This window comes from Vicugna pacos, chromosome 18 (assembly GCF_048564905.1).
Source record: "Vicugna pacos chromosome 18, VicPac4, whole genome shotgun sequence".
NCBI lineage: Eukaryota > Metazoa > Chordata > Mammalia > Artiodactyla > Camelidae > Vicugna > Vicugna pacos.
This window is the reverse complement of record NC_133004.1, coordinates 42831622-42856428: the sequence shown is the minus strand read 5'-3', so window position 1 is coordinate 42856428 and position 24807 is coordinate 42831622. Positions and strand designations below refer to the sequence as shown.

Sequence of the window (24807 nt, the reverse complement as noted above, 5' to 3'; positions counted from 1 at the left end):
GGCAGATCGCACTTACTGCTCTAAATACCTTTTTCTTTTTTTTTTTTTTGGTAACTTTAGCTCCTTCTCTGGAGGTCGGTATAAATAATAGCCTCTTTGCATTTTATAAATATCCTGTATAAATAATCAGTGGAAACTGTGAACTGGCAGCCTGACAGTCAGATGCCAGCGCTGTGAGCTGAGAACCTCATGGTGCAGATGTGTCAGCCCTGGACCTGGGGTTCTGGCCGCTGCAGCACAGGCTAGCGAGGAAACCCAGCTCCAGCAGGTGCAACCCTGACGTTCCCGATCCCCCAGGTGAGAGGCGCGCGCGCTCCCTAACTTGCAAGTTTTTTTTTTTTTTTCAGTATAATACCATGTCTTTAACATCTTACCATAAAAAAAGCTTATTTTTCTAAACTGGTTTATTTTGGAATAGCCTAGGATTTGTAGCCCATTTCATATTTTTCAGTGGGTACTTTTTTTTTAAAAGCTAGTTGAGGTATTTGTGGTGAATGTATTAATATGTAGGAAATATTTCTAGGATGAGCTAAAGAAAGCAAACTATTTACCTCTGAAACTGCTACACTGTAGCGGTTGTGTAATCAGTTGGGTTTGATTAAGACCATCATTGGCCCATATGCTGATGCAGATGATTCTGGACTCGTGTGTTTGGCGGCACCTTTGCCTTGCATAGGAGAAAAGAATTTCATTATAAGCATCTAGGATAGTCATTTTTTTAAGAAATTTTATTATTCTGATATTCCCCCCTTTTTTGTATGTCTTAATTTATTTTACTTGTTCTATTTATTTTTAATGGAGGTACTGGGGATTGAACCCAAGGAACTCATGCATGCTGAGCACACACTCTACCACTAAGCCATACCTCCCCCCCCCCGGATGGTGATTTTTGAGAGAGAAGTTGCTCTTATCCCCAAGTGAAACCACTATAATTTAATTTTTAAAAGCTCATTTTTTTTTCCTCCTTAAGGTCCATGTTCTAAGTCCATCCTGAAAATGCCTTTTCCCCCCTTGTTGCTAACACTGAACAGGAGACTTGAGTTTGACATGATATAACTACAACCTTTAATTATGGGAAGTAAATCTCTTAGACATTCTGGACTTAGAAGACAGAGGAGGATGAGTTTGCTGTCATTTTGCACATTTAAAATACCTACTATAACCAACCAGTAATTGTAAAACTTTGTAGTTCCAGCTTCTTACTGCAAACCCGAAGGTTGTGTTGTATTGGATACCTCTCAGATTAGCCTCTAAATTTAAGCTTAATGTATTTTTCACGCTGCAGATTCTGCCTCAGAAACCTCAATAAATTCAACCTGTACTCTTTGCAGCAGGCAAAACATTCCTCTTCCTGGTTCTGTCTGGCAGGGTGCCTCCCTTGAATGGTTCTGTGTCACCCGCAACTGTTACTTTCCAAGGACCCAGCCTGCCTTGACTCTGACTTTAGACTATTATTAAAACGTGATACCCGGACACTGATTGCTGGTGAGACACTGAAAAATAACAAACTTACCAAAATAGTCCCCTGGGAACATTCCACCAGTGGCTTGCTGCTGGGTGCAATGCAGAAATCTGTAATTTAACTTCGTTTGCTTTAAGAGAAATAAATTAACTTCAATAAAAGATCTGATTACCAATATTAACCACATGGGAACTTGGTGGACTCATAAAATTTTGAAATTATAAATCCTTGTGTATAGAACTTTAGAGCTGAAATGCCAGTTTACAGGTGAAGGAGCCGAGACCCAGAGAAGGGAGGTCATGAATTCTGTCCCATTCTCTACTGGTCGCTGGCAGACTGAATCGTGGATTGAGGGAGCCTCCCCGGGTTCACAGCCTCGTACTTTCAGGAACACTTTTGTTAGTGTGATAAAGGCATACAGACTAATTCCAGTCATTTCTTCTCTGGATTCTTGTTTCTACTTATTATCTGAAAGTCCTGAGTAAAATTTTAAAATATTTGTCATATAATTGATTCTTGAAGTACTAAATATGATTCCTTACCGAATTAGTAAACTGTGCTAACTTCCAAAAGTAGGCTCAAAAACCCCATATTGATACTGAATTTTTTTTTTAATTTGTAAGAAGAACTTCCACCTATGAAATGAGTCCTACTGTTTAATTAAAGGCAATAAAAATATTTTTGATGTTAAAAATGTAATCATAAACTTGTAAACGTTGGCTTGTAAACTTGAAAAATACTTTTAGCATTGTGATTAAGTGCTTTTTATGGTCCCTTTTAAGGGTCTGCTGGGTGCTGTGGCTCCCAAGAATAGTGCTCATTAGGAGATACTTTTTGTGTCTGCTCTGAAGATTCACAGGCAGGTGTCAAGAAGCGTATATGAAGTCGTAGACAGATGTCATTTTCCGCCTCTTCTTCGCTCCTTCAGACCCTCCTGGATTGACGCCCTTGATCCCTTCCTCCCTCAGCTCTCGTGCTTCTCAGGCTCCGTCAGCAGCAGCATCTTCCCGTGCTTTCTCCAGGACCCTTCCTCCCCATTTATGTATATAGTAGACTTTTTAATGCATGTATTTTTCTGCGTAGCATTATTCTACTTTTAAATACCTTTGTTAGTATTAATTCTCAGGAGGAGTTAAAAAAAAAAGTGGACCATTCTTACGGTTCTCCTATTAATTGTCGTATTTCTTTTCAAGACCCTTTAAAAGTGCTTTCCTCTTCTGCCTTCCGTGCGGTGTACACTGGGGTCTCCACCTGCCTCTGCAGCGTCTTCCTCCCTGTTTCCCTCCTAGCCCTGTTTCTTTGTCCCATCCCTGAAATGTTGTTACCCCTCTTGATCCTCTCTTTTCCCCACACCATCACATCTCTGTTAATAGCAAATAATGCACGTAGGTGTTTTAAAAAGTGAAAATGTTCCATGACTTACAATAAAAGTAGTGCAGCGAACCCTTGCCCCATCCCGTTCTTCAGCATCCCTGCTTTCTGCACCTCTCCCCTGGGCATCACCTCCTGCTCTTAGTCATGTTGCTAAATAACATGCTTGAATAACCGATTCTTGGTTTAAGTAGACGCTGAATTTCTACTGTGGAAGAAGAGGATGTATATGTACACACGCATGCACACACACACACACACACACTCTTTCCTCTTCTTAGTGTCGTGGTTTTTTTTTTTTTTTTACACTATTTGATTAAATCACCATTCAGTGTTTGCACTTAACTGCAAGTACTGTTCACTGTTGACCCAATAGTGTTTCCAATGATTAAATTTCCTTGACATCTTTTCTTTTCCCTGGGCTTGCCCTGTGTCATCATTTCCTTAGTTTTTCGTGAATGTGTCATGAATTTGAGCCTGCTCTTGGCGTGTTTGGCTGGGCTGCCCTGGAGCCTGCTCTGTGCCCTGTGCCAGGCGTGGGTGGTGGTCGCCCTTCCGCTGCCTCCAGGGTTGTACTGCAAGGTCTGATTTCGTTTCCTGTGTGGCCTCTGTTCCCCCCTTGGATGGAAGCTTTTGCGACTTTCTAAATCTGAAAAGTTGCAAAACAGTGCCTTGGCATGAGTCTACCATTCACCCCGCTCACTAGGATGGATACCCTGGGCCTTTTGAATCTGGAGAGTGGTGTCCTCTAGTTCCCGAAGAATTTCATACACACTTTTTTTTTTTAAAGAAAATTATTTCTTCCTTTTCTTTGTTCTTTTCCTTCAAGAACTTCTATTAGTGGAATGCTGGGCTTCTTGGAATGAGCTTCGACTCTCCTTTTGTTCATGTTTTGTCTCTTTATTCCACTGTGGGACGACCTTTATTTTTACTAATACATTTTATTTCCAGGAGTTTTCCCTCCTCCCCATACCTCTTTCTAAATAGCTTTTTCTCATGAGTGTAATATCTCCTCTTTTTTATTTTTTATTTTTTATTTTTGAAGTACAGTCAATTACAGTGTGTCAGTTGCTGGTGTACAGTGCAATGTCCCAGCCATGCATGTAGCATTATTTTTCATAACTTATATATCTTATATTTTAATATCTTATTTCTGAGGATATTAATTATAGTTTTATAGGAATTTTTAGGGTTTTTTTTAAACCCCTGGGCTGTCTGTCTTCTTCAGGACCCCTTTCCTGTCTTTGTGTTGGTCACTCTCTTTTACCTTTTTTAAGGAGGATTTTCTCAAATGTCAGGTGATCTTTGAGAGCCTGCCCATATTTCAGAGTGACGGACCCTGATGGGAGGTGTCCTCCTTGACCCTTTCCCCTCACTCCGTGTCGCACCTGCCCCTGAATCCCAGGCACTGTTGTGGAGTGGGAGTATGTCTCCATGCAGGAGCTGTGTGACCTTGGAGAAGCTCCTTTGCTTCTCCCATGCTCAGCTTCCTCATTTTAAAATGGGGCTAATCATAGTACCCACCTCAAAGGGTGGTTGTGGAATTGGAGGAGTCTGGAACGGAGCCTGGAGCACCGTTTACATAGTAGCTCTTTTTATTACCACGTGGGTGGGGCCACACCACCATCATTTCTTGTGTGAATTATAGTATCAGAAATGTGTTCCCTGATCACTCATGTAAAATGACAATATCCCCCATCCCCTGCTTTATGTTTCCATGTGGCTCATCACCATCTGAAGTACCATATATTTATTGATTTGCTTGTGGTCTGTCTCCCTGCCCGAGAATGTAAGCTGTGAGTTCAGGGGCTTTGTTCTTCCCCCTTCTGTCCTCCCAGGACCTGTAGTGGTGCCTGTCCTGTGGAGGGTGCTTTGTGAACACTTGCTGAATGAATGGATGTGTTGGGTGGGATTTATTGACGGGTAGGCTTCTCACAGCAGGGTGATGGAATGGCCATTTCAACGAGTGGAGCTCAGTTCATCACTTACAGGTCTTTATCTTGGGCTGGACACCTGAGTGTCCGGGAGGACCTAGTTATATGCAGTTAAACTGTCATTGAATTAATTTTTCTGGTTAATGTAAAGACAACATCAGAGCAGCCTTATCAGGAACCCTAAGTAGTCTTGCCTTGATGTTCTGTAGAACCTTGTCGAGCCAGTGTTGTAAGCAGTTTCTGGCTTAGTTATGAAGGTAGTACTTTATTATGGAGAATTTTGAACATACACAGAAGTAGGCAGAAGAGTATAATGAATTCTCTGTACCCAACATCCAGTCCAACCATCCGTGTGGCCAGCTGCGTCCATATCACATTCTGCTTCCTCTCTGAAGAGAGGACTTTTAAAGACACATTGCCTGAGAATATGTTTAAATTATATTGACAGGAATTTGCATTAGAAATCTCGAGGTGAGGATCTAAATGTGAACAGTTTACTAATGCACTACTGAAGTTTAAATCTGTGGCACAATCATTGTAAACATGGGGTTTGTTTGTGTTTCTCTAAATGGATTCCTGCCTTCTAATAATCTGTAATTACTGAAAAACTCCTGTTCTCATTTTTACTGAATTTAATTTCTGGTTTTTGGTTTACATCTGTTCAAATTTTAAAATTTAATACCAACAAAATTGATTGTAATTTAATTTTAAAATAATAATAATTTGTCCTGTCCAAAAAAAAAAAAAAAGAATTTTCATTAGACCTTAGGAAGCTAGAAAGGTTCCGAGACCATGAACTCTCTCTCAAGGTGTTGTAGGAAATTTTAAAGAACAAGGTAGGCATGTTTTTCTAGGATGTTTGGGGTCTGCCCTGCCAGGGAAGCAAGGAACACACATCTCGGTCATCTCTGCTACCCTTTTGGCCGTATCGTGCAGGAAGTGTATCGGCTGAGTGTTGTGAGTGCAGTGCTGCCATTGACCTACCTGCACGTTGCTGCGGATTTCAGTGGGAAGTTGTCTGGAAAGACAGCATGTCCTCTCCCCCAGACATTTGTGCTGCACGGAAGTGACCAGTTGTGGGGGAAGGGGCCCTGGGAAGCTGGCCATGGCTTCTGCTTCTGGGACCAGATGCTGCCTGTTGGTGAGCTGGCTTCCTGGACCACAGGAAGGTCCTGATTCCGAGCTGTTGCCAACATCTGAGCACTGTGGACGACTCCACAACTTAACTATGCTGTCGACCCCGATTAAGATTCTGGTTCATGAAAGATTACCCCTGCCACCATTTTCCTGGGGCGTGGGGACACAGTGGCCCAATGGAAGTCGTCTGAATCTGCGTTACTTTGGCCAGACTGTGCCGCCTCAGATTAGCTCTCTTGTGCTAGTGTCTATCCTAGTTAGCGCTTTTAAAATTGGGATGAAATGGACCGTTGGTAACAGATTTTAATGAAGTAGCCTGAGAGAAACAGCGACTTCATCTGAGATGAGCTCATTCACAGGTATTCAGTCAGCACTTGAATTATATAAGCTTCCAGCAAGTGTGAGGGAGCAGTGGGGTTGGCTGACCTTGAAAATCATTTTTGAACAAGAAGAGCACTTCACTGATTAGCACACAGCACGGTTTGTTTTTCTAGGCTGTTGATGCTCTGGCTTCGGGGTCTTTGTGGAATCTCTGATTCATCAACAGATCGTCAGTGCACTATTTACTGTTCCGTGCGGTTGGGTATATTTAGTGCGGTGCTTCATTTTCCCTTCCTAATTTTGGAATACATCAGGGAGAGTCTGGAGCGTCTAATGTTATTATAAATAGATGTATTGTTACATGAAGAGGCAAGGAAAACATTTAGTGACTTAAAAATTCTGTGTGCAGGAAACAGTTATGATCAATGGGTTTGTAATTTTGAGGTGTTAAATAGAAATGTGTCATCTACCATGATTATCTGAATTATCTTCATCAAGTAGTATGATGATGATTCATTTTACTAGTCTCCGGGATGTAAAGCTGCTTGTCAGGATGTTGGAAAAGGGAGATGGACTTATTGGTCCTACCTTTAAAAAATAATTTTAAAAAAGCCAAAACTGTGTATTTTAGAGGTGGACTTGATGTCAGGACTAGTTTGAAGGTTGCTGGTCCTTAGCTTCACTGAGTTCTGCCAGGTTTCCTTTGTCTGGTCAGCTGAGGGGGCACCAGTTTTCATTGTCAGGTAGACACATAAATCTCTCATATGAATTTCCTGAGGGTGAGTGAGGGTGGAGGAGGTGTCTGTGTCTGATGCGCATGTTGAATGTTGTACAGTCCCTTCCCATTTTCAAACCACCACGGACGGGGAAGCCAGAGAGGAAGGCAATGTACACTTGTCTTTGGTGCCGGTGAGCATCCCCTACCAATGGGGATGATGTTCCTAATTTAATAAGTTTACAGTGTTAGCAGCTGAATTGAGGCCCCTCCAACTTCGGTAGGGGTTGGCTATATTTGGAGACCAGGCTTTGAAGAAGTGAGTATGTTAAAATGAGGCCATTAGCTCTCCAGTTGCCATATGACTGATGTCCTTACAAGAAGAGGACATTTGAACACACCGAGAGACACCAGGGACACGCGTACAGAGGAAAGACCACGTGAGGACACAGCGAGAAGGCGGCCGTCATCTGTGAGCCAAGGAGGGAGGCCTCAGAGGGAACCGGCCCTGCCGACACCTGGGTCTTGGACCTCCATTCACCAGACTGTGAGACAATGGATTTCTGTTGTTTAAGCCACCCAGTGTGTGGTGTTCTGTCTTGGCTTGAGCAGACTAAAACACAGCATTCAGACTAAAGCAAATTTAGACTCGTGTTTTAGAAGATGTCTGTCAAGATTCCCTTCATACCAGTGTCAGAGTGGAGGCCCAAGGGGCTTGCATACCAGTGGTGGAGGCTGGGCTGTCTCCCTGCCCAGCACCCTGGGCTCTAGCAGACTAATACGCATGCCTGGGGTAGGCAAAAACGTAGACTGTGAATTGTTGTATCTAGTTTCTTTTCTCCTATTTATACTTTTTATTTAATGGATGTGAAGACATTATTTAGTAAGCAAAAAACTTCAAACTTACGAGACTAGGCATGTATTATAATGAATTCCCACGGATGTACCTTTCACCCAGCTTGAATCTACTCAGGGCCATCTTTTCTCATACTACCCCCATCACTTTCCCTACCCTCATACTATTCTGAAGTAAACTCCAGACATTGTTAAATAGGTCACTATCTGAAAGATAAAGACTACTTTTAAAAACATAACCACGTTACCATTGTCACTCTCTCCTAGAAATGAGTCCTACTTCCCTAATACAGTCGGTTGTCAGAGTACAGATTTCCAGTTGTCTCAATGTCATAATTTTTTTAAGGTTTTGAATCATGATCCAAATAACACCTGCCCATTGTAATTGGTTGGTATGTCTTTTAAAATCTCTTTTAATTCCTTCTTCATCTCTCCTTGTAATTCATCACGTTTTTCTTCTTGAGTGTTTTTCATAGCCTGAGTTTTCTGATTACATTCTTGTTGAGGAATTTAATAGGTCTCACTGTTCGCTTTGTTTCCTGTAAATTGGTATTTAGATCTGGAGGCTTGGTCAGGTACAGGTTTGGCATGTTGTTGTTGGATTGTTTGTTTTTGGCAGTACTGTGTAGTGGCTGGTGGTGTGTTTTTCCATCCAGAGGCACATAATGTGCGGTTGTCTGTCTTTCTGCATTATTAGCTATTGATGTAAATGTAGTGTCGTGACATACTACTCTTGGGCTTTGGGTTTTTTTTTTTAACAACTCTTTAAGAATGGAAACACTATTCTTAGCTAGCAGGCCATACCAAAACTAACAGTGGGAGGATTTTTGTCCACAGGCCAGTTTGCTGATTTCTATTCTGGGGGATATATACCTGTTACATAATAGGAGATATGTATTTGGTCTTTATCCCCTTTCCCGGCTCAGAGTTCCCCAAACCTTGGAATTTTCTGAGTGATTAGGGTGGTGGGAACATCTCTTGTTGTTAATAACAAAGCCCCTTCCAGCTGTACCGGAATTTATGCTAATGAAGTGACCCTTTGTTGGGTCCCCTAAATAGCTTTAGGATGGGGCTGGAGACCAGAGGAACCAACTTTGTGGATAGAGGGTTCGAACTTTCAGTCCTGCCTTTATGACTTGAACCGCTGGGGAATCAAATATGAGGAAGTTTTCCTTTGTAAAGCCATAGGAGTTGGTGACTGGAGAGGGAATGACGAAGCTGGAACACCAGCATTGTGCGGCCCCCGTGGAGCCAGACGTTCACTGATCATCACTTCTTCTTGTGTGTGGACCTTTAAAATTTTTTACTTAATCCAAAATGGATTCACAGGTAACTCTTTAGCTAATTACATGCATGTTCAGGTTCTAATCAGGGTTCTAGGCAGGGATTTATGATGGTTGAATTAATAATCAGGTAGCATTCCTGACTGACTCTGAGTCATTACTGAGAAATTGTGCTCCCCAAATTACCTGTCTATGAAACAGGTAATATGTACCTGCCTCTTAGAGTTTCTTGAGTTTTCTGCTTATTAAATCAAGTGCTGGATACCTATTAAAATGGTTTGCAAACTAAAATGAGAACTCACAGAATGGACTTTAGAGATGCCGTGTGTTTTTTCATCAGTGTCTTGGGAAAGTGTACTGAGTACCCCAAACCTCTAATTAACCTTGTTCTCAGTTTGTAATCGGTGAGGCTGCCTAAATATGTGGAGACACTCCTGTCATGACTGATGTTTTTCTCCAGTAGATGATTGGTTTGATTTACACATCTCTGAACACTGTGGACTGAGAATGTCAAAAGAAAACTCTTTCTTCAGTTTGCTAACTGTTGCAATCAGGAACCTTCCAGGGGCTCGGTTTGTAGTTTGACCACTGGGCCCGCGGGGATTTTAGCTGTAGTTCCTCAAGTCTCAAATTCACTTCCCCTCTGCGGTTTATGCAAACTCTTCTCACCTTCCAGCCTGCGGTAGGCTGGTTGGATTTCTTCATTGTATGGAAGCTTTCCTTTATTGGTTTATAGAGTTTTCTTTAAAAGCACAGCACTTTGGACTGATCAGAAGTAAACAGTAAATAAAATAGTATTTAAAAGTGGTAAAACTGTAAAAATTTCTACTACAGGCCAGCTAGTAAATTTCATAGCTAGTAATTGAGAATCCTTTCGGTGGGCCTGGTAGACACTGTGGTTGAGTGGCCCTTGTGTACATTGAAGAAATCTGAGTGCAGGAGCACAGATGTCCCTGCAGTACCTTAACAGAAATAAATGCGTCAAGGCTGGGCAGAACTTGGCATAACTAGTTATTCTGAACACGGGTATGACTTTTCATGCCTACCTTATGACTCACAGAAGACGGTTTTATGAAGCAGGTAATTGAGCTGGCCTTCAGGCAGTTTTGATCAAATTTTGTGATAGTGTGTGATGATAAAAAAACTATGAGTGAAAAGAGAGGGAAAAGTAATCCACTGTGTGGAGTTTGGAGGAGATCCCAGAAGTATGAACTGCCTTAATTACAGTGAGACTTTGGTTCAAGTACTTAGGTTAGGTTGTTTATAAGCATTAAAAGTTAACCTCATTGAGGCAAAATGATGTAGTATCGAGGTCAGGGGGACTTGTACCCTGTACCCCTGAACCCAGATTCTGGCCCTGTTGCCTTCCCACCTCGAGTTCTTGGGCACGTTAGTGTCCCCACCTGTGACATGGAGCTGGTGTTGTGATGATCCAATAAAAAAAAAAAAAGGGTGTTTTGTCAAATCTCAGGTATGACTGATTATGACACACCCTTATTTTTGTGCCAGTGAGAAAGAAGAGATGCTGCCAGTGTAAACCAGCCTTCTGCTGAGCATAAGATGCCTCTGAAATCTAGAGCCGTTAAAACGCAGTGGACAGACCGCATCTGAAAGATCAACACGATACAGTGTATAGGAAACTGCTTTGCTATATAGGCCTCCGGGGTCTTGTTTAACCCTTATTGTGTGAGTCAGGGGAGTGAAACAAAGGTGCAAGTGCAGATACCAGCAGGAATAAGCTGGGGAGAGGACAGGGCACCCTGAGGAGGAGGAGGACCTGCCCAGTCTTCTCCCTGGAAGACTGCCACTCAGGGGCTCGGGGCTCCTCACATAGTGCAGTTTTCCAGATGGACTCAAGCGTCCGTAGTCTGGGAATTGCCCCTCTCAGCGGGAGCTGGTTTCCCTCCAGAGCGGCTTCCGAGAGGAGTCACCCACTTACTTTCCATGTTCCTGTGTGGATTTCCCTCTGTTCTCGATTTTGTTGGTTGAGAACGTTCAGATCCTTGACAACCCTTGGTTTTAACTATATTAGTTTTTGTTTGTTTTAATGAGGGGAGGTAATTAGGTTTATTTATTTATTTATTTATATTTGGAGGAAGGACCTCATGCATATACTAATAAGCATGCACTCTGCCACTGAGCTGTACCCTCCCCTTAACTGTATTATTTTTTAAAAGGAGGGCTTCGGTGGGAGTGTGAGCCCCACTTGGAGCAAGGCATGTTCCAGTGTTGCTCTTTCACAAGGAGACCTTTTGTTTTGAAAAGGAATGTAGTCGTGTTTGGCAGTTGTGCTGTCTCCTTTAGACTTCTCTGCTCTTCATTTTACATTCAAGAACGTGTTTTACTCACATGGGAGTTTGGTTCATTTTTGTTTCCTTCGGTACTGTAGTTTCAGTTCAGAAAGGTGGTAGCATCGCTTGTTAGCTGGTCCCCACGCCTCCTGCTTGGCACAGCTGAGCACATAATTAGCTGTAGATGGCGATTTTAAGGAGAAGTTTGCCTCTAACTTTACTGTGGTGATCACTTCACAATATATATGTATATCAAATTACCATTTTGTACACCTTAAACTTATACCATATGTCAGTTGTATCTCAATAAAGCTGGAGAGAAAAAAACAGAAGTTTATTTCTTATTAAAACACCAGTAGGTGAGACTTAACACTCTAACAACAGCAAAAAGGTTCACAGTAGCCCTAGTTGAATAAGATGCTTTCCAGATAACTGAGTCTTTGCTGAAAGTGAGGTGGAAGAATTTATACTCTAGACAGGGATTGCAAATTTTTTCTGTCAATGGCCAGATAGGAAAAGATTTTAGGCTTTGTGGCTTCCATGCGGTATCTGTTGCAGATTCTTTCGTTTTTGTTTTTTAAAACAGCCCTTTAAAGATGTAAAAGTCATTCTTAGCTGTTCCCCAGTGTCTCCCCCAAGCAAAAACCGATCACAGACCGCTGCTGAAGTAGAAACGCTCCTTATCGTGACATGAGCGCCTTGGAGAAGTGGCTGATTCTCAAGGCAGAGGGGGGAGATAGAAGAGGAGCCTGGACCTTCCTGTAGTGCCAGAGAGCACGGAATTGTTGGGAAAAGGATGGGGTGTGTCGGATGAATGCAGTAGTCAGTTTGAAAGAACTCCTAGGGGCCAAAGCTGGAACAGTTTGAACCACGAAAGGATGATGATGATGGATTACAACCCAAAGAATAACGTACATATCAGTGAGTTTATAGCTTTGTAAGGCTGAATAAATAAGTGCAGGAGAAGGGACAAATCTTCCTTAAGTAGAATTCCAGATAAAATGTAGAAGGGATAAGGGAAATGAAAAGTCACCACTGGAACATAGCGGTATTCATTGCTTCGGGTGAGACGCACAGCACGTGAAAGCTGTTGTGTAACGTTTGCCGAGACACATGTGTCCCCAGTTACCCGTTACTGTCGTAGTTGTTACACGTGCCTGCAACACTGCGACACTCCTCCTGCCAGGAAGTACAGCTTCAATCCCTTCCCCGTGAGTCTGCACTGGATTTTGTGACTCGCTTTTGAAGAATGGAGCGTGTAAAGGAAAAGTGGTAACTTCACAGTGGTGAGACCTGGCAGAAACCACTGGGCTGAGGCATCGAGGGTCACATCTCCAGTAATAAGTTGTGCCCACATGACCCGCCCCTGATACGACATCACGAGAAGGACTTTTCACCCTGTGATGTTCTAGATTCTTCCCAAGTATCTGTAACCTCAGTCCAATCATGAGCTTGAGGGACATTCTACAAAATAACTGACCAGTGCTCTTAAAGTGTCAAGGTTGTGAAACACGGGCTGAGAAGCATCAGAGGTTGGGGGAGACTAAGTGGACATGATGATTAAATCCAACAGGGGTAGCCTGGGTTGAATCCTGGAAAAGAAGAGTGTTTGTGGGGAAACTGGTACAATCTGAATGAAGTCTGAAGTTCAGTTAGTGGTGGTGTACAAAGGTTATTTTCTTCGTTTGGTAGATGTGCTGTGTAAGATGTCAGTGGAAGCCAGGTGGAGGGTGTGTGGGGACTCTGTTGTCTCCGCAACTCTTCTATAAATCTAAAATTGTTTCAAAATGAAAATTTTTTTAAGAAAATCCTTTACTTCTTATCCTGGATTGGTCATCGCTGTATCTTGAGCATTTGGGCACTATTTTATTAACTCTTGGTCCCATTTATATCTGGCAGAAAATATATTGATTCGTTTATTAAAGTTGATTTTGGAATGCCCCTGTTAATACTGTTTATTTCTCTTTCCAGGGGAGGCACCTCCTGCAGAAGTTTCTTCATCCTTTGTGATCCTATCTGTGTGCAGTTTAGTGATACTAATAGTGTTAATCGCAAACTGTGTATCCTGCTGTAAGGACCCAGAAATAGACTTTAAGGTGAGCACAGATGGTAGGAACATTTAAACTCATCCTCTGATACACTTATCAGTAGAATGGCTGTAGTCACAGTCCCTTAGGAGGAGGGGTTGGCTAAATTTTTTTTTTTTGTAAGAGCCAAATAGTAAATATTAAAGTGAAGAGCCATTGTAAGTAGTAAATGCTCTGGACCATGCTGTCTCTGCATGGCTGCTCCACTCTCAGCTCTGCCCTGGCGGCTGCATCAGCCCCAGACAGCGAGGATAAAATGTTACGAACAGAAACGAAAATGGGTGGTCTGGGTTTAGCCCACTGCTGGCCCTGCCTCAGAGCATCATTGAAAATAACCACGTACCTGCTTCAAGTTTTGCTAAGTGAGGAGTAAGGCATGATGGTTGAATTCACTTGCTGTAAGGCCTAAAAGGAAAAACAGTCTGGGGTTGGTTTTGATTTTTTTCCAGACTTTTGTATGCTGGTGAATTAGTGGTTGATAAGATTATTGAGGCGGGGGGTGGGAATCCCCCAGTGGGTTTTGTGTATGAGGAAGAGCATCTTTTGGTTTCCTACGAACTGTGAGTTCCCTAAGGAGGAGAAAAGAATGCTGCGGGTTGGAAAGCGTGGCTTGGGGGGGGGGTGTGGGGAGGAGGGGGTGACAGTATAGAAAGGCTGGCTCTGTAGCTGCGCTGGAACACCTTGATCTAGAACTTACTGCGTACTTGCTGACATATATGAGGGCTCAGTGAAGATGTGTTTAAAAGGGGTATATGAGAGAAGGGGAAAAAAAGGCCTGTGTGCATGCAGAGAAACTGCTCCTTAATTAGAATTTACTAACTGTCCCAGGGCAGTGAGGGCTGTGGTTCACGATGGGGAGGAGGCAGAAGCTGTCTTGAAAACCTTCTCTTTAGTGGACACAGGAACCTCACTTCTCAAGCCTCACCTGTTTTGGTTGTGTGTTCCCTTTACGTTGGGTCTGGGCACAGTTCTGAGGTGGGGGCGGGGAGGTGCCGTCCCTTTGGCTGGACACACGGAGGGCGGAGAAGTGGGAGGCTGGAGAAGGTTCCCCAGCAGAAGTTGTTTTCTTTAGGAGATTTTACCCCAAGCGTGGAGGACATTAGCCCCCAGGCCCTGGAGTCAGTCCAGGCCCTTCTGTGGGAACCTAATGATTGCACCACACGGGGGCACGACAGTGGGCAGAGCCTGCGTCCATGGACTGTCAGTCTGACTGAGGGACTTTGCGCAGACACCTGGCCCTTTGGGGACAAAGATAAAGGCTGGTCAGTGTTGCTGAAACTGAAAGCCAGTCTCTCTGTCACAGGTCATACCTCATCCTTGCCCGGCATTGTTCTGACCCAGCGCAATCTAGTGTTGACCCAGGGAGTTTATTATGATGCAGATTCGGGTGTCTGTCTTTCCGTCAGGCCTCCCCGGGATTCTGCTGCACGTGGCCCACGCACCAAGCTGTGTAGGGGGTCCTCTCCAGCCTACAGACTTTGTAACGGAAGAAGAGTGTCACCGTCTATAATTTGTGGGTTTCCTTTAGACTTAGAGATGCAGAGTTTTACGACCGAATGGGTCATTTTATGGACCAGGAAGGTGCAGTCTGGTGAAGTAAGTGACTTGCCCAAGTACATCCAGATGGCCACTGACATAACTTTAAACCCCGTCTTCTCTCACAGCCCCATTTTGTGGTTGTTGTTCACTGAATCTTTAGGGTCATCTGCTGCCTAATAGCCTATTATGTTGCTGCTGGAGTTAAGAGTGGTGAGTTAAGTCCTTTTTAACTAGAAAATCTTTAGGAATGTCCAAAGGGGAAATTGGACAGAGCTCTTCCGTTGAGAGGTGGCCTCACAGATCGAAGCATCCTGCTCTCCTTCCGTCCGATACAAGTGGCAATAGTGTCCTGATGCCTTTGACACGTGTGACACACATGAGGGTGTGTCCTTTCACCTGCATGCGAGAACGTAAAGGTTACATTATTTAAAATCCTCCCTTGCAGCTTTCAGTTTCTTCCTTCCGTTGGAGGTAGGGTAGAGGGAAGTGGTAGGAAAGGAAAATGAACAGGACCTTCTGTGGAGGAGTGAAAACCATCTCGTTCACTGACCTGGTCTCAGTTCCTGTCACAGTGCCTGGTGGGACCGTACTCCTTAACTATCTGAATGAATGACCTTGATAATCAGCTGTGTGTGCGTTAAATTAACACAGACACCAAGGCAGACCCAGCTCACTGGAATGCTATAGGAAGAGTCAGGATGGCTCTCTTCTGGGCAAAGTCACTTAAAAGGTTTCCACAGCTTCCTTATTGCAGCCTCAGTTTTAAGGTTGCCATCTTTAAAGGGCCAGATGTTCCTAGAGTATTTATTGCAGTTTTGTGCTACACAGTTGTATACTGACCTTCGTGGTGCAGATCCTGATGATTTTTCTACCCAGTTTAGTCATTTTTCCATTGTTACTCTTTCCAGAGAAGTAGGACTCGCTTTAAAAAACTTTTCTGAGTCTTTTATCTGTCCTTATTTTGATTGAAATCGCTTTGCAAGTAGAAATGCATATATTTAAAAATAAATTTTTTTCAACATGCAAAGAGATTTGTAAAAGTGAAAAATGATAAAGAATAGCTTAACCTGTAGTAACTTAAAAATAAAATTTTGAACTTTGGAAGAGTATTTCCATTTTAAGTTCCATGGTCATTTTAGAAAATTTTGCACTTCAAGTTACCCATTTTAAAAGTTATGTAACATGTATGATTTATTTGCAAATATTATTTATTCTGCTATTTGGAGTTGGAGAACACAATTACGTATGCTTTTTTTCTTAAAGTAAGTACAAATTGGGGGAAAAAAATTATGACAGTGTGTTCAGTCAGTGAATAAATGTTCATATCTTAAATGTTGGTGAGTGTTTTTGGTATTTGCTCTTAAGCTGACTTATATTAGATATAACATTGCTTTTCTTTTATTTTAGGAATTTGAAGATAATTTTGATGATGAGATAGATTTCACACCACCAGCAGAAGATACTCCCTCTGTTCAGTCCCCAGCAGAAGTTTTCACACTTTCAGTACCAAATATCTCCCTCCCAGCTCCATCACAGTTCCAGCCTTCTGTAGGTAGGACCTTACCTCCTGATGTCACGTTTTCATGGGTTATTTCAGAGAAGTGAGGAAGGGAGCCTTGCCGCTAATCATAAAATAATAGGACTGCCTGTCTCCTCTGCTGCTAATTTCTCTTCCTTCTGCTCTCTGGTGAAGCTAAATTCTAGCGGTCAGGCCTGTTGCATTCCTGCGAAAGCTGAGTCCTTTCTTTTGGACGCTGGGTCTGGCATAAGAATAAACTAGTCTCCTTGATTCATTGAAATGGAACACTTGGACAGAAGCTCCTGGCCTCTGTTTGGTAGTAACTTCTCTGCTAGTTCTCAGCACTGCCTGCCTGGCTAAGTAGGACACTGCTGTCCTCTACTGGGATGTCCTGCATTTGGGAGGAGGTTTATAGCAACTAAAGCTCAAACTTCTGGTAAGGTTGATACTGATGGTTTTTGATAAGATTTTCAGTATTTCTAGCGGGGGACAGTCCCTTAAGGTCTGGAGGTCCCTCCTCTATCACAAAACTAAAGACGGAGTGAGTCCAGTGGAGTGGTGGCGCCCATGGTTACAGGAGAGCAGTTAAATCAGAGGCAACGCCCAGGGGCTCAAAGTCAGGGCAGGATACTGATTCACAAATAAGAAAGAGATGTTTTGTGCATTTATTTCTAACTTTATTACCACAGACATTAAATTTATGTTAGTGTTTATACTTTATAGGTTATATATTTAACATTTTATTTTGGTTAAACACGTTTTGTTTTTCATATTCTTTTTCCTACAGAAGGCTTGAAGTCCCAAGTTGCCCGCCAGAGTCTAAACTATATACAGGAAATTGGAAACGGCTGGTTTGGAAAGGTAAAATTTGTTCACTTCTATTTCGCCCTCCTAGTTATACTGTTCAGAATTTCAAGTTGGCATCGTGTTGTGCGAGATCCCGCGTGCTCTCTGTGCTACAGCACCAGCTGAATGTCTCCACTGCCCCTGACGCCACATGGGAATGTGAGCTTCAGCGTTCCTGGGTGTGTGAGGTTTTCCAGGAAGGTCTTTTATTTCTGTATCAGAGATTTTTCTAATTGTCGGCATAAGAATGGTTAGAAGGGAAAAGAGACCAGAATTTTAGAGTTTTTTATCCTCGTCCAATTGAATTACTTGTTTCTTTCTCCTTCTCCCCCGCTCCCTAATGACACATAACACATGGATTGCCCGCCGTGGATTGGGTGTGTTTGCTGCGGGGCCCACATTCACACGTCACCGCGGTGTGACGTGCTGACAGTACATGTTCCTATAATTCATCTGTTTGTTTTTCCAGTATAATTGGAATTGTTTTAAAAAACAATTTCTTTTCTTATTTTCAATTTTCAATCTCTTTACAGTTCTGTTTCTTCTTGGGATGTCATTATTTTGCACGGAATAAATTCAGAATAAATTCTGCATAAATGGTTGAAGAAAAGTGTCACCCATATGTGGGTGACAGGGCCCCTGGGGAAACAAAGCTGTCACCTAGATTTGGGTGACATGGCGATCAACGTGTTAAACCACTCTAGGGTTGCAGACAGAGAGTACGATGATCATGGAAACCATTGTGAAGAACCGTTCTCCTGCCAGTGACCTGCAGTAACATGCTTTGTTGATCTTTTTACCACAGACTATGCAGAGGGAATGGTGTTTTCATGACGACTGTTGCTATGATGCAGCAGTCCTTCTCTGTGAAAGGCTCTGAGTGGTCACTGCGTCATCAGCAGGGCGGTCCCACCGGGAGGTGTATTGCTCTGCACTAAGCCGCCTGCTGCTGCTTGTCTTTCTGTTGAGAGTATCTGTCTTGTATCTTTGATGTCATCCCAACTTCATTAGTTACCAAATCTTCCAAACCATTTCTCAAAACATGTTATGTACCAGACATGCTCTTGGTCCTGGGAGTACAATATGGAGGAAGATGGTCAAGTCCTGACTATGGATACTGAGAATTTCTGGTAGGGGTTCAGGGGGTCGGTGAGCAGACAGTGAACAGTCAGTGGTAGCAGACAGTCTCAGAGAGGCGTGGGGAGCCAGGTGATGTGAGGTATTTCCTGCATTTAGAGACATCGGCTGTCCCACGGCAGGGGACAGGAATCAACATCTCAGGGTGAGTGCTATCATCTGGTTACATCTTAAAAGGATCGCCCTGGCAGTCATTTGGTGGAGGGCCAAGGGGAAGCGGGGAAATTGGTTAAGAAGTCTACTGCAGTTGCACAGGGAGGGATGCAGGCAGGGTTGGCCCTGGATAATGGCATGGAATGGTAGCTATTCAGACAGAAGCTTGCAGGACTTGGGATGGATCAGTTACAGAGGATGGAGAAAGGGGGAGGTCGGGGTGACGGCTTATGGCCTGATTGGCAGGAATCACGGAGTTGCTGTCAGCTCAAGTGGGAAAGACTGAGGAGAAGCAGACGTGGAGCAGGAAGTCAGGGGTGAGGTGGTCTTGGACATCCAAATGGAGATGTCACGTAGGCAGTTGAAAATGCAAATCGAGAGTTCAAGACAGATGTGAACTTGGGAGAACTCAGTATGGAGATGGTATTTAAAGGTGTGAAGCTAGATGAAATCACTGAGAACATGAACACAGACAACTGGGGCAGGTACAGGGACTGAGTCCCAAGGCTGTGCAGCATGAAGAGGTCAGCACAGTCAGGGGACCAGGGAGGGAGACAGAGGAATCAAGAGTGAGGAAGAAATGAGGTAGGAGAGAGGGGCGTTGTGAACGTCGGTGAAAACGGGATTCCAGGGGATGAACTGCAGTAGATTCGTGGGTGTGTTGAGTAAGACGAAGGCTGGGAGGCTTGGGATCCAGCAGCATGTGGTCCATTGCATCCTCAGGTACAGTGTATGGGTCCTGTCCTCACGTGCAGTGGGTTTGAGGGAAGGAGTGGGTTCACATCGACAGCTCTGTTGAGGAGCTCTGATCTAAAAGAGCAGGGAGATGGAGTGTGAGCCGTTTGGGGCCATCCAAGAGCCAAGGGAAGGTTTTTTGATTTGTTTTTTACAGGGTGTGCGGCTGTTTTAGTGTGTTTACGTTAGAGGGGGTGTAATTGTAGGTGGGATCCATGGCACATCTGCAGGACTTGGTCTTAGGCACAGAGACAGTTTCTCTCTTGAAATGGGAGCACACACAGAGGATGTGGACAAGGGCAGGTAGATTTGGTGTTAAAATGAGGAAGTTCATTTCTGATTATTTTGTTCAGTAATTAAATAGGAGGCCAGTTTGGAAGGGAGGAGTTAAAAGATGCACTGGAAGTTTGAGTAGGAGGGGAGGTGTGCAGGAGTCCTTTGGGGAGGTATATCAGCTCGGGAAGCGTGGGGAGGGTGGGCAGGACCCTCGTAAATTTACAGTGGACCCAGTCAATCCTGCATGTGTGTTTTTGTCTACTTTTGGTGTTTTTTAAATTATTGGCAAATAGTTGGATTTAAGTGCCATTGGGGCTTGGCTAAGCTAATGTATCTCAGTGAGAGGGACTAGGTGGGTGATGACATTGAGAGATCGTGGGGTCTAACCTGTCCAGGACAGGAGTTAGGCCCTGTGGTAGGGACAGCATAGTGGATTTGAGGGACGAGTTGGACTAGACTATTGAAGTAAGTGAACTGAAGTCAAATGATGGGTAGAAAAGTTAAAATGCAAGGTTTTGGACGTGATATAATTATTAGCTACAAGTCTACAGCCCTGGGAGTGTTTGCTGAGATGGGGTTGGAGGAAGTGAGGTCAGTGAGGCCAGAGAACTGCCAGGTCCAGGTGTTGAGTGGACAGTCCCCGCAGACATCGCCCTCCAAGAATGACAGCAGTGGTGGCGACAGAGACAGTGAGCCAGGCCATTGCAGTGGTCCCCTAATCTGCCTCTTTTCAGGTTGGGACCACAGATGTGTTGGGCTCCTTATATCTGTACAAGCTGGTTATTTGAATCGGAATATCACCTAGTTAATTACCAGAGTTTCTTGTTCTGTTTATTTTTCTACCCTTATATACTTAGCAAACACATTAAATTCTGTTCAAGTTCTTTTTCTTTTTTTTTGGAGGGAAAACCATGAAAGATTTTATTTTTATTAAAAAAATTTTTTTAAACAACTTTGTTATGGTATAATTTCAGTATAGTAAACTACACGTATGTCAGATGTACAATTTGTTGAATTTTGATAGCTGTACACACCTGTGAAACCACCACCACAATCGATAGCTGACATTTTCCATCCCTCCCGAAAAGGTGCAAATTTCCAATTCCCAATTTATCTCTTCCCTCCCCCCTTTCCCCCGTCTGTTCAAATTCTTACTCTTTATTTCCAGTCATCTATTTTATAAAAATATAAAAGATTATTTTAAAAGGAAGCTGTTTAGTGCTGATCATTCTCAAATTAAGTAAAAACTTTTACTTCATAATTATTTTCATCTTAAATATTATATTTAGCAATATCTTTGCATTGTCCTGTATTAGTACTTAATATTTCACTTGTAGTTTATTCTTTCATTCTCATTTTGTGTTCTGTTAATTCCAGTGGAATACTTTTTCCCTGTGCCTTTTTTTTTTTGATTTTCACTTTAAACATTTTTAATATTGACATGAGTTTTTTTTTTCTTCCTTTTTTTCTCTGTGCTTTGACTGAAGTTTTAGCACAAGATAAAGGCCTGAAATAGTTGAAATGCCGTGGATTTTTAACATTTTAATGCAGTGGTAGTTTGTATGCTGGCTGTTTGTCAGTTTACTTTGTCATGTGGACGAGACAAAATAGTGACACTCAGGTGAAGTGTTTTTGAGAAATATGTGGGTTGTGTTTGAACTGAACTTGTAAATTACTCTTCTGTAATGTCACCGGCAATTTCCATGCAAGTATAATACATTTTTAAGTAAATAGGAAACAAGTACACATAAATGGAGGAATGTTGTAAATATCTGATGAATGTTTTAAAACTGAAGGAAAGTATTTTAGTTTTCCAGGCTTTTTGTGAGGTAGTATTTAAGACAATAGAAGACCATCTGCTTGTTCCCTGATTTTTTTTTTCTTGTATTCTGTTTCCTAATAAATACAACAACATACTTTACCATTTTGATGGAAGTGAAATGAAAAACTGTTCTTTGGTTTCAGGTACTCCTCGGAGAGATTTACACAGGCACTAGCGTAGCAAGAGTAATAGTGAAGGAGTTAAAAGCAAGTGCCAGCCCCAAGGAGCAGGATACTTTTTTGAAAAATGGGGAACCGTACTAGTAAGTAATCCACAATGTATGTTTTGTAAACAAGGTCTGTGATCTTTTGAAAATCAGGTGTTTTAAACTCCTTTGGAATTTCTCCTTGCAAAATACACAATTTAAATAAGATCTAGAGTCTTATAAGCCCCAAAATGTCCAGGTTTCAATCGAAATCACTCATCATTCCAAGAACAAAAAGAAATCAGCTCAAATAAGAGAAGACAACAGACACCGACGCCAGGATAACAGAGGCGTTAAGGTCACCTGACAAGGATTTTAAAGCAGCCGTCGTAAAAATGCTTCCATGAGCAATTAAATTACAGCACCTTGAAGCACATGAAAAAGTGCCAAATCTCAGGAAAGACAGAGACGACATAAAGAAGACCCAAATGGACACTTCAGAACTGAAAAAATCTAATAGCCAAAATAAAAGCTCACTGGATGAGCTCAGCAAGCAGAATGGAGGGGACAGAGGAAAGAATCAATGAAGTTGGTGATAAAACAGTAGCTAGTACCCAGCTCGAACAACAAAGATAAAATAGACTTTTAAAAAACTGAGAAGAGCCTCAGACACATGAGGGACTTTGACAAAAAAATCTCAACATTCACGCCACAGACACCCTAGATTGAAAAGAAATAGAAGGGGGGCTGAGAAAAAGGATTTGAAGAAGTATTAGCTGAAAAATTTCCAGATTTGGAAAAGACAGCTGTACAGATTCAAGAAGTTGAGCAAATCTCAAACAGGATAAACCCCCCAAAATTTACGCCAAGGCACTTCATCGTCAAACTTCTGAAAACCAAAGACAGAAAAACCTCAAAAGCAGGGAGAGAGAAACACCACCTCACCTATAGGGGGTTACATCAGAAAAGAGGAGAAGTCTCAAATCCGTAATCTAAGCTCATAGTTTAACCAACTAGAAACAGAGCAAATGAACTGAAAGTAGGCAGAGGGAGTAACTATTCAAAGTAAGAGTGGAAATTGATAAAATTGAAAACAGAAAAATAGGTAAAATCAGTGAAACATAAAGCGGGCTCTTTGGAAAGATAAGAAGATAGACGAACCTCTAGCAAGACTGAGAGAAAGGAGAGAAGACACAGACACTAATAACAAGAATGAAACAGGGATGGCACTGCAGACCCTGCAGACAGCAAAGGGGTGGTAAGGGACTGACAGCACCACATAGCATACATCTGACACCTCAGGTGAAATGAACCACCACCTCAGAAAGCACAAACCCCAACTCACCAGTATGAAATAGGTTATTTGGGTAGACCTGTGAGTATTTTTAAAAATGGTATTTGTGACTTAAAAACACAAAAAGAATCCCCAGGCTTAGGCAGTTTCACTGGAGAATTCTACAAAATGTGTAAAGATGAATTAATGCCCATTTTACATATTATTTTCTGGAAAATTGAAGAGGAGGGAACACTCCCTAACTCGTTTGTTACCCCTGACTAAGGTAGTACGGAAAAGAAAACTGTAGACCAGTATCTCTGTCGTTGATGCTGATGCAGAAATTCTTACCAAAACATTAGCAAATGAATTCAGCAGTATATAAAGAGTTACGTATCATGACTGACTGGGATTTGCTCCCGGGACTCTGGTCTGATTCAGTTCTTGAAAATCAGTGTAATCCACTGTATAAACTGGGTAAAGAAGAACTGTCACATGGTCCTGTCAGTTGCTGGAGAAAAATATTTGACAAAACCCCACAGATAAAAACTCTCTGAAAACTGAAATTGAAGGAGACCCTCCTCAGCTTGATAAAGAACATGTACAAAAAGTCTATATCTGGCATCATACTTAGTGGGAAAGGCTAAATGCCTCTGCTCCTGAGATCAGGACGAGACACGGATATTCACCCTCATCCCTGCTATTCAGTAATAACATGGAGTTCCCACTACTCCAGTAAGGCAAGGAAGGGAAACAAAAGACATACAGCTCAGAAAGGAAGAAATGTCTCCGCTTATACGTAGAAAATCCCAAGGAATCTACAAAAAAATCCCCTAAACCTAAAAGGAATTCAGCAAGTTTACAGGATGCATGATCAACCTACAGAAGTTGATTTTGTTTCTGTAAGCAGTGAACACATGGAAACCAGAATAACTTTTACACTTGCTCAGAAGCAAGAAAAGAAGTGCTTAAGGACGTGTACAGGACTTGTATGCTGTCAGCTATAGAAACTGATGTACGAAACCAAAGATCTGAATAAATGAAGAGACAGACCATATTCATGGATTGGGGTCATGATGATGTCCGTTCTTGCCATCAGATTCCTGCAGTTCCTATCAAAAGCCCAGCAAGGTTTTAAAACCTGTTTACAAGAATATTTTAAATTTATACACAAAGGCAGAGGAAGTAGAGTAGCCAAAACAACTATGAAACAACAATAAAAGTTGGAGGAGTCACTCAACCCAATTTCAGGACTTCATATAGCTGTAGTAATCAGGACGGTGTTACTGGCAGAGAGACACAGAATCCAGTGCAACAGCGCACAGAACCTAGACATAGCTCCACAGTTATGTTCAACTGATTTTTGAGAAAAGTGCAAAAGCATTTCAATGGAGAAAGGATGGCTTTTTCAAGCTGGGGAAAAAAAAACAGCAACACTTGCTGGAGCAGTTGGATATTTGTAGAGAAAAAAAGGATCCTTGAGCTAAGTCTCATGTCTTGTAAACAGCTTAACTCTATGGATCATAGTTTCAAAAGTAAATGTAAATCTGTAAAACTTTTAGAATATAACAGAAAATCTTGGGACCTAAGGCTTGGTGAAGAGTTTTTAAAAGTCATACCAAAGTATGACCCATTAAAAAAAAAAGTGGGCAAATTGGTATCAGCAAAATTAAACCTTTGGCTCTGTGAAAAACCTTGGTAAGGGGTTGAAAAGATAAACTATCAACTAGGAGGAAATACTTGCAAACCTCATACCTGACCTGTGACTCATATCTAGAATTTATAAAGAACTCTCAAAACTCAGCAGTAAAAGACAGAAATGCAAAACAGTACCAAAAGACAATCTCTTCAATAAGTGGTGCTGGGAAAACAAGACAGCTACAGGTAAAAGAATGAAATTAGAACA

At 42.3% G+C, this 24807-nt stretch overlaps 1 protein-coding gene across 3 annotated transcripts in view; it reads left to right on the top strand.

The window, feature by feature from the left end:
• LMTK2 (lemur tyrosine kinase 2) overlaps window positions 1-24807 on the top strand; it is a 79095-nt gene that overhangs the window by 18210 nt on the left and 36078 nt on the right. For all 3 annotated transcript variants that reach the window (XM_072943327.1, XM_031676731.2, XM_031676730.2), the window contains exons 2-5: window positions 13341-13465; window positions 16403-16547; window positions 17302-17375; window positions 21627-21745. In XM_072943327.1, coding sequence (XP_072799428.1) covers window positions 13341-13465; window positions 16403-16547; window positions 17302-17375; window positions 21627-21745 — 463 coding nt within the window. The remainder of the gene's footprint in view (window positions 1-13340; window positions 13466-16402; window positions 16548-17301; window positions 17376-21626; window positions 21746-24807) is intronic.